At 36.5% G+C, this 9,627-nt stretch overlaps 2 protein-coding genes across 3 annotated transcripts; one reads left to right on the top strand and one right to left on the bottom strand.

Moving 5' to 3' along the window:
• Window positions 1-700: 700 nt before the first annotated feature.
• LOC116166874 (methionine synthase reductase-like) lies at window positions 701-3,886 on the bottom strand. 2 transcript variants are annotated; one of them, XM_031482062.1, is made up of 4 exons: window positions 3,431-3,886; window positions 3,262-3,384; window positions 1,642-1,884; window positions 701-1,596 (listed from the first exon to the last, which is right to left on the bottom strand). In XM_031482062.1, the coding sequence occupies exons 1-4, from the start codon at window positions 3,491-3,493 to the stop codon at window positions 739-741; spliced, it is 1,287 nt and encodes a 428-aa protein (XP_031337922.1). In that variant the 5' UTR covers window positions 3,494-3,886; the 3' UTR covers window positions 701-738. The 2 variants fall into 2 exon arrangements, with proteins under 2 accessions (XP_031337922.1, XP_031337923.1); XM_031482063.1 differs by having other exon boundaries at window positions 3,262-3,376.
• A 143-nt stretch (window positions 3,887-4,029) lies between these two features.
• Window positions 4,030-5,996, top strand: LOC116166876. Its single transcript, XM_031482064.1, has 2 exons — window positions 4,030-4,363; window positions 4,683-5,996. The coding sequence occupies exon 2, from the start codon at window positions 4,725-4,727 to the stop codon at window positions 5,949-5,951; it is 1,227 nt and encodes a 408-aa protein (XP_031337924.1). The 5' UTR covers window positions 4,030-4,363; window positions 4,683-4,724; the 3' UTR covers window positions 5,952-5,996.
• The last annotated feature ends 3,631 nt before the right edge of the window (window positions 5,997-9,627 follow it).

Genomic DNA, 9,627 nt, shown 5'->3' with positions numbered 1-9,627 from the left:
CAATCAACGACGGAATGCGGCAAAAGTCCACCTCTCCAATATTCAAGGTAAAACCTTTTATAAAGCACGCAAATTTGATTAGATGCGTTTTACTTCTAACACCTTATCTAAATTACAAAAGAACAAGAATTTGGCATTTTCAAAATTTCTAAAAGGAAAAACAACACTTGAGAGATACAAATTCAAATGAAACAAACCAATTTGACGTTGTTTACACAACAATATGAAGGGCTGTGATATTAGAAGTTTTTAATTTGTTGTCATTTATGCTCGTACACTGAATGTTCAAGTTCAACATTTTAACTTTTCATTTCCTGTAAATGGTATCAATATTCACACTCCTCCCACACGCTGTTGCTGTGCAAATTGGAGCTCCAACGATGATCAGATCAGTGTTTATCTTTCCCAACTCTACTTTAGTAATTATTTTTAGCATATTTTTCCGAGATGGAATTGTGCTGTTTATTTTTTATGTCCGTCCGTACATTCTATAAATGCCTAAAGCCATAACTTCTGCACTTCTTGCTATAAGAAATTAGACTTGACAAAAATCCTACCGATTGCTTACGGATCTTGGTTTATGCACCAATCATCGGTCAGCTTATATAGCTGGTCGGCAATGGTACAGAAGTTTTGTAATGAGGCAGACAGGTACAGCACATCAGCTAACAAACGAAATTGTAGGGACCACAAGAAAAAATATATTCACATACGTTTATTTCATTTAATTATTTACATTTAAATCCATACATCTTGAATATAACGATTAGTATTTTGCAATTGTTTCATGTAACCTTCCGCGTCAGACTGAGACCAACTCATAACATCCGTCAAACAATTCACAATGGTACTACTGACTTGTTTGACCATATTTTTTGCGTCACCACATACATAAACAACAGCATTTTCTCTAACAATTTTATTAACAAAGCTCTCATTATGCTGCCTAATTAAATCCTGAACGTACACCTTTTCAGTCTGATCCCTCGACGAGCAACAAGATAGTCTAGTTAAAATGCCAGTTTGTAAAAACTGGTCGATTTCTTTTTTGTAGAGGAAATCTCTGCTAGCGTAACGGCATCCATAGAATAACCATGCAGCACCCACGTCCAAATTTAGCAGTTCTCTATGTTGCAAAAAACCAATGAACGGCGCGACGCCAGTACCCGGACCGATCATTATTATTGGCGTCGACATGTCCTCGGGTAAACGAAAATTATTTGGACGACGAAAATAAAAATCTAAACTTCTCTCTGGGTTGTTACTGAAACGCTCCAACCAACTTGTGCAGACCCCTTTAAGATTATTTTCTAAATCTATAACGGAGAAAGTAAAATGTAGTTGCTTAGATGTGGAATTATTGATTAAAGGCGAAGACGATATAGAGTACGGTCTCGGCTGTAAAGGTCCCAGGTGCTCTAGGAGCCTTTCAACAGGTGGCCTGCATGATGGAAATGACTGCAGTAAGTGTAGCAAACTGTCACAGTTTTGTATAAAGTTGTTATACTCCGTTGAACCACTTGGTGAGCATAACTGTTGTAACTGAGCCATTTCTTGTGAATCGGTTGTGAATCTTAGTAGCATTTTCAGGAATAACTGCAATAATTGAATCATCATGAAAGTCAGATTGAGATACAATACCTTCTTTGGTGTACCACGCAAATCTAGTCTTTTGCTGAAAAGATCCCGCAATGTTCCACAGGTGGGAATGTGTGGTGGAATAATCGGCTTCTTTTTGGTTGTTCCAGTACGAATCTCAACAACGTATGGAACATCGGCTACAGCCAACAAGTTGAGATGATGCAGAAGTTCTGCAACCTCATCATGATTATTTTCAGGGAGGATGGCGATCGTGTCACCAGGTTGAAAGTCTTTATCGACATCCTGAAATATTACGGGATTATAGTTGGGAAAAATGGCATATTTGTGGAGATGTTAAATTTTAAAGGGTTTTTCTTGGTCGAGGTGCGAATTGGGGTATAGCGGTCATTTCCTTTGTGAGTTTGCGATTACCAGCTGCGTAATTTTAATTTGAATGTCACTCAATTAATCTATATACAGGGTGTCCATTTATCTGGAGACAGTCAATTATTGCGGAAACTAGCGGGATATCGGCATATATTACAAATTTCGAGTCTATGAATAAATTCAAACTTAAATCCTGGCTAAAACAAAATTATTTTTAATGATTTACATAAAATATTCTTCATATGGAAGGGCCCATTTAATGACGCTATCCACATGCTCACATAACTATCCCTTAAGGGTCAAGTGTAGGGCAACTTAATATTTATAAATAGAAACCTCTATACTTTTTATTGAATATTCTTATTCTACATAAAATAATAAAGTTTCGTGGGAAATTCCCTTTCCCTTACCACTTTTTGAAGACACTCTTCCAAGCTAGAAAGCTGTTTTGACAAGAATTCTGCACATTTTTTGGTTTAGAGTCTAAATGACTGTACATGGATGGATGCGGACTTAATGGATAAAGAAAGTATGTCTTTCTTTTAAAGTGGGCTAATGGTTTGTGCAACATAGAATCATAAAATTGAAAAAGTATCAAATTGTTAAAATAATCACGTCTACCTAAAACTTTTGAGACAAAATTCTCAGAATATATGGTTTCATATATTCTGGAATTCCAAATCACACATTTTCAGTTTGCTCTATTAGCAATCCCCTCTTCTGTCCATCTGTATGTCTGTGCCGGTAACTAGACTACTGATGAACATTTACATTGTCGTCCTTTTTGCATTTGGTAGCACAAAGCTCTTGAGACTTGACTCAAAGAAAAATCATGCGATTAATGTGACTCCATCAACTACCTGAATTATGATACAAAATATAAAATCATTATGCATTAGCTCACTTCGATAGGAAAATGTCCAAAGGATTTACTTGAACACTCCACAAGTGAATATGCATTTTGATTTTTGGGTGCAACAATTTTGGTGAGTGGTAGATATGGTTATGGTACTTAGATACACAACAGTCTCTGGTTTTTGCTGCTATAGCCCAAAATGGAGCAGTCTGGCTCTGTGCACCTATAAAAATGACACGTAGAGGCTCAGGTTTGTGAGACAAGGAATAATTAATTAAGCCTAACTTATTAACATAAGATCTAAGTTTTGCCTTTTTCCTGCAAGTACCTATTATTTACTAAAACAATCCGCTCCATGTTTTGATTAAATGGGAATCCTCGGGCAGCTAAATTTGAAATCAACAAATTTGTTTGAGTAGTAGTCTTCGCCGAATTACCTGCAAGTCTAATGCAACATCGTAGGTACGTTTAACATCAACACCTGTCGTGAGTCGTCTTATCTCGAGTACTTTCCTTTTGTACAGCAGACTATCGGCGAATGGTAAAATTCTTCTGTCGTCCTAAAAGCAATTGCAACAGTCCGATAATTTGCCTTCACAAACTTACACTTTGCAAGTCTCTCTCGACATTAAAAGTTATTTGCAAATAATCAGCAGGCTCTAGTGACATTTTCAAAATTTGAAACTTTAACCTAATTCATTCATGCTCCAAACAGACCAACAGCACATGACAAGTGGAGGAGTAGGGAGAAGAAATGGTGGATTGTTGCATAGACTTTTGAGAACTTTTTAATAATGTGTGCCATTGCAAGTAAGGAACGTCTTCGGGATTTTCTGCAGGTGAGTACATTTACGTTGGAGTGAAGTAAGAATTATAATAGAAATGAATGTTGTGTTGCAAAATTTTTTGGTGGAGGGTAAATTTGTGTACCAATTACAATGTAATGTTTACATTTTAACTTTTGGTTGCATCAAACAATTTAATGACCGACAGACGTTTGAAGGACACTGTTGAGGATTTGCCACGTTTTGGAACCATAACTAACGAAGGGTTAGTTTTAACTTGTTTCCAAATGGGGACATTTCAAAAAACGCGCCGTTAGTGAAAGTGGAAAAGCAACCGGTAGAGGTCCGTAGTGGAATTGAATGATGTCATAATTTAAACACCGCCAACAATTTAATAATCACTCTAGTGGCGAAAAGTCGCGCTTGTAGTGGTTGTTTTGCATCGAGGAAATTTTACCGGTAGTGAAAATACGTTTCTACGATTGTTTGAATGTTTACAGGACGTTTGAATAATGTAATTGAATGGCGTAGTCGATAAGTGTTAGTAACGCGTTTGGTCTATTCAGCGCCGCCGTCGTTTGCACTGTTCATTGTAGAAATGGTGGTATGCGTTGTTCAACTGTTCTAGCTCGAGTCGCCATTGTTGAGTAGTATCCTATTTAAAAAATCTTCACCTCTCGCAATTTGTTTATCTTAGATAACACCGTTTTTGAAAATCGAGTGCTTATTTTAGCGATTTAGGAGGATATTATACGTAAGTGAAGTTCTTTGTAATAAGTGCTTCGAGTGGTGCAATGTTTTTAAGGTGCGTGTCTGAATCTGCACCGTATTCCGTTTCGTAAGCTTGGACTCGTCACGTGGGAGTGATCTGTTCAAATTTCGCCGTATACTAAAATCGAAAGTAATCAATTTCCAAATTCTCACGTTAACCGTTTACGCTAAAAATGTTACTTTGTTTACAACTAGCATTTTATGTCAACTGTTCAAAGGCTTGTTTTATAAATTTTTTCGGCGGTTAACTTATCCCCACAAAATCGTTAATGCTCCTTAACTAAATTTTACATTTTACGCAGTGTAAAAGTGATGAGAAGTGGAATTGATTGAACACTGAATGAATGGGATTGAGTACAGCCTCGGTGAGGCATCCCCATGTCATGGTGATGGCCCCGGCATTAACGAAAACCACACAGTCGCAAAGTTTTAAAATACCCCCCAGCAGCCCGACGACGCAACCCACAACCACCTTGCATACAAACAGAGATGTGCTTGACGTTTATCAATCTCTGGAGGGAGATTCGTGCGAGAAAACTTCGATTAACGAACTAGCAAATGATAACCTCAATACCTTAGCTTTAGTTTCAGAATTACTAAAAGGTAATCGTACGACGTGTAAGGATAGTGATATAATGAGTAGTGCCCCCTTACATATGGGCGACCAAAAAGATAAAATGGGTCTACGAAAAGCTGGTATAGATATTGTATCTGCGATGATAAAAGAGAAAACTTCGGCGAGCGACGATGATCAGTTGAATAATTTCGAAACTGGGGACGGTACTGCCTGTGCGGAAATCGGTCAGGACGAGTTCATGCAAGTAATTAAGTGTATAGAATCGAACAGTGATAAGTTGGGGGCATCTGCTAGTGATCTTACTTCTGAAACGGATTCTGTGTTTCCACTATCAACGGACTTGACAAGTAATTTAACATCATTTGAAAAGGAGCTTCTTAACGACGTTGATGTGATGAGTATCAGCATTGAAGAGCAATTAACTGATACAAAAGAGACCGGTGCGAAGGAGTTGTTAGCGAATTTACAGAAAAAGCATACCACCCTTCAAAGGAAGTTGGAATACACCTTGAGAAGGTTGCGAAAATTGCAGGCGAAACAAATTGGACAGCATGCCAGCGAGGAGATCGCCGGTGTGTTCGAACACGTCCATCGAACTATGCGACGTAAGGATAGTCCCCCGGGCGCCGGCGAGATTTCGGAGAAATTGAAACCTATTTCGTTAATGTCCGCCAAAAATATAATAAAAAAGTTGGAGGTGTCGACATCTCTTCAAGCGAATGCGTTGGGACGACGGCACATGTCTAGGTATTTTGGTGCGGGTTCGGTCGAACCAAATTCCTTCCGTACCGGTGTTGTCGGTGCGCTTGTGGTGCCTCAATGGACTCCCGAACATAAACTTGACATGCAAAGAGTGACCGGGCATTTGTGTGCGGAGGTGAATTTGTTACAAAACGAACTCGATTCGGAAGCTACCTTAAGCAGTTCGGGTGGGGAAAGCTCGGACGAGATGCAGCCATATAGCAACCCACATCAACAGTACCTTGCGATGTAAGTATAGGTCCGATATTTAAAAATTTAAATTGTTTGATGCAACCGAAATTCTGATTGGAACGGTATTTTTCAGTCTGGTTAAAAATTATTTTAAAAAATGGGAATCGTCAATTTTCAAAAAACTGAAAATTTTTGGAAAAAACGACTATGTGAAGTTGCCCAAATTTCTTGTGTTAAGACATTTGTAAAAATAGGGTGCTTTGATTTAAAAAACGTATGTTGAACGATTGTTTGCATTTCAATTTTTGAACACCCTGATTTTTAATTAAAATAACAACACAGTCCCCTAATCACCAGTCAACTTTCGGTATCCAAAGCCAACTTGAAAATATTTTTGATGAATTCCTCTTATTTTCGAAATATCCTGTCTCCTTTTTGAAATATACGTAGGTGACATTTGTCATGTGATACCTCCTATAAATTATCAAAAAAAAAAGGTTTAAAAACAACAGGTAATTTTTAGGAAATAGGCAATGTCTGACACGAATTGGTTGTCGCATGTAAAAGAAACTTAAAAAATGCGCTAAAAATTGAAACTAATTTGTTACCATACTTAAAAATTTGTTGCTCACGGAAACCAGCCCTAAATTAATAGTGGAGTCTATACAGAGGTTCGCATTTTCAACATCCATATAATCGTTTTGTGCTCGGTTTTGTGGGACAACTTAAAATGGTAAAATTAAAATTTGAAAATTTGAGAAAGCGAGGGAAAATAAAAAATTGACAATTTCTTAAGGGTCTTTTTATAATGATGGTTGATTATGTGCCGCTTTCCTTTCCGCTTTAAATAAGTTACAGGGTGCTCTAAAAAATTAGCTGAGGTAATCTAATTTTTTTTAATGGAATAGATAGCATATTAAAACCTATTTTCAAAAATATCATCATGCATGATATTAAAAAAATTCTCAAGTAATTAAAAAAGGGTTTAAAAAACTCAAAAATGGTTCAAAATCCAAAAAAAGACGAACTTTCAGATCTGAAATTATAACACCCTGTACCTAGATCGGTAACGAAGCGTTTGCGGACCTATGTTTGTATGAACTTTTAGTCATAAAATAAGTCAAAGAAGTAGCCCCTTCCCTATGTACAATATATTTAGCAACACCCTGTATATTATATTATATCATATTTTTCAAAATTTTGAAGTGAGATGTTTTAGCTTAAGGCATTTTTATTGGTTGGTATCGTCTGCCTTTATTACTATGGATACAATAAACAAAACAAAATCTCCATGGCCCACTATTTATTTTTATTTAAAAACAGTAAAAATGTTTTTATTGATTTTCACGGCTAAAATTGAAAAAAATGGGTTGTGATACCTCAATGTAGTTAGGAAACAAAATAAACAACAATATTGACGTTAGAATTTACAGGGTGAGATATAGGGTGGTGCTTTTGAAAAATACGAACTTTGGGTCAAATTTCAGAAACTACTTAGGGTCCAAAAATTTTTTTTATTACTTACGCCACTGGATTCTACCTAAAAATATCTAAGAGGTAGTTTTTACCTTGTTAGTGAAACGTTGTGTTTTTACCCCTATCATCTACTACTTTCCCACAGACAGCTCGTCAACGTCAGTGTAAATAAATAATGATTTTTTATGCAATTGGCGAATAATTTGTGTAGAATACTAGACACACGTTGGGAATTTACCTCGGAATTTATATTTTACATCTTTGTCTCGATCTTTGTCGAGTTCGTAAAATGGTAGGTCTTTGATTAGCAATTAGGTACATTGACTGTATGAGAAGAGATAAGACAATCGCGAATAAGAGATTTTATTGTCGGCAGTATTTGTCGGTGTTCTTTTTTATTATCAGGCGGACTTCTTTAGTTCTTTTATTTTTAGTACAGTAAATCTGGCACGAAAAAGTGTCGTTTTTGGAAAAAAAATACCTTATAACTTTTTTTTTGCATAAATCAAAGTTACCTTAGAAAAGCTTAACTGTAAAAATCCGGGATGGTACCGTGGGGCAATTTTGAGAAAACTCAAAAAGTTTTTGGATTCGATTTATCTCGAAAACGGTGAGTTTTTGAAAAAATTTCATTGAACAAAAAATGTTGTGGACATTATTGTCTACAACTTTTGTCATTGAGCGGATGCTCGTAACGTGAAAAATGATGGCACCAAAGTTACTAAAAAACGGTTTTTCTACTTTTTCACCGAAAAAATTTTTTTTCCCTCGCAATTGCAAATGTAAAAGCTATTGGCCGTGAAAAAACCTACAAAATGCATATACACTTTTTTACGTAAAATGAATAGTTTCGCAGTTGTAGCGCGACAAAGACTGTGATTGTGTAATTTCTCTCGGAATTTCTATAACGTTGCAGTTACAATAGGAGGTTTTTCTATGCGCCAAGTATCTGTTTTATTTGCAAAAAAAAATGTCGAAGATAAGCAACGTGTGGGTTCGATTGGCCGGCAGTTGTTGGTGAAGGCATGCAAAATTCAAGGTGATGAAATCAACAGTAAAGTGATTGAAAATAATAGTAGGTACTGATCTCGAAGTTCATGGCAGATGTTACAAGCTGTTCGCCGAACACAGACGAAAATCTTCAGTGTTTGAAAGGTAATGTATTTTTCTTCCAAACGTTGACATGAAAAATGATGCCGTTCAAGATGTTGACTTGAGCTACCCTTCTCAAGTCGTCCACTAGACTCCAATGTCAAGAAATAAAGAGCCTGACTCAAGTGTTGCAGGATCAACGTCAAGTTCATCAACAGCATCCATATTGGAGTAAAATCGTGGAAACAGCCACCGAAAAAAAAGCAAAGACAGAAAAGAAACCAGCCACGTTGATAATAGTATATTAAAGTACAAGTGTCATTTGACGAAGATTGTCGCACGAGGTAGTTTGCCGCATACGGCGAATGCGGCAAAAGCCGAGTGCGACAAGTAGACAAATGACACGTGTGCTTTATACTATTTTTTCTATTTCGACTTTTATTTTAAATAATAAATTATACAAATTATAAATATTGCCTTTAGGCGTTGTTAGGTAATTTTAAACTATCATTCAGTGTATGTTGGTAATAGACACAGTTCATTTATTTTCACGTTGGCTAACCTGATTCCTGTATTTTCAAACTTCAAACTTTTAATTATTTGGTCATAATTCCATTTTGCGGCAGTTATGATGAATACGGATGACAAACACGTCTCTTGTACCGCACCAGAGATCCAAGAGATTGCCAATGAAGCGACGTTAAATTTACTGCCTGTAAAATCGAAAGTAAAGTACGAGGAGTACAACATTTTTGAAAACTGGCTGGCCGAGAAGGGGAGTTCAAAAAGTAAGCAAGAATGTACTGCTGGCATATTTTACTACGCTAAGTAAAAATAAAAAAAGTTCTACCCTTTGGAGTATATATTCAAAATTAATCGGAATTAATACAATCGGTCAAGTTCCTCGTACGTTATTTACACTTTACAGGTTATGTTTAGTTTTGATTTGACGGATACCGTTGACAGCAAAAAAGCGAGGGGTACCAATCCAACAAAATAAAAAAATAATGCGTTTCTATTTCTTTCGGCATCATTTCTGTCTAGAAACGCACGCAAACTGGGCCAATCAAGTACGGTTTCGGTATTGTTTCAACATCGAAATAGAAAAAATTGGTTTTTCTTCGATTTTGTATGATCAATAAATGATATTCTTGTCCTCGGTCTTGTCT

The sequence above is a fragment of the Photinus pyralis genome, unplaced genomic scaffold (assembly GCF_008802855.1).
Source record: "Photinus pyralis isolate 1611_PpyrPB1 unplaced genomic scaffold, Ppyr1.3 Ppyr1.4_LG3b, whole genome shotgun sequence".
Lineage (NCBI taxonomy): Eukaryota > Metazoa > Arthropoda > Insecta > Coleoptera > Lampyridae > Photinus > Photinus pyralis.
This window is presented reverse-complemented; position numbering and strand designations above follow the sequence as displayed.

Coding starts and splice junctions, on each gene's coding strand:
- LOC116166874 (XM_031482062.1), bottom strand. CDS start 3,493: ATGTCACTAGAGCCTGCTGATTATTTGCAAATAACTTTTAATGTCGAG. Junction 3,385..3,430: donor TCGAGAGAGACTTGCAAAGT/GTAAGTTTGTGA, acceptor AATTGCTTTTAG/GACGACAGAAGAATTTTACC. Junction 1,885..3,261: donor ATGTTGCATTAGACTTGCAG/GTAATTCGGCGA, acceptor GTAATATTTCAG/GATGTCGATAAAGACTTTCA.
- LOC116166876 (XM_031482064.1), top strand. CDS start 4,725: ATGGGATTGAGTACAGCCTCGGTGAGGCATCCCCATGTCATGGTGATG.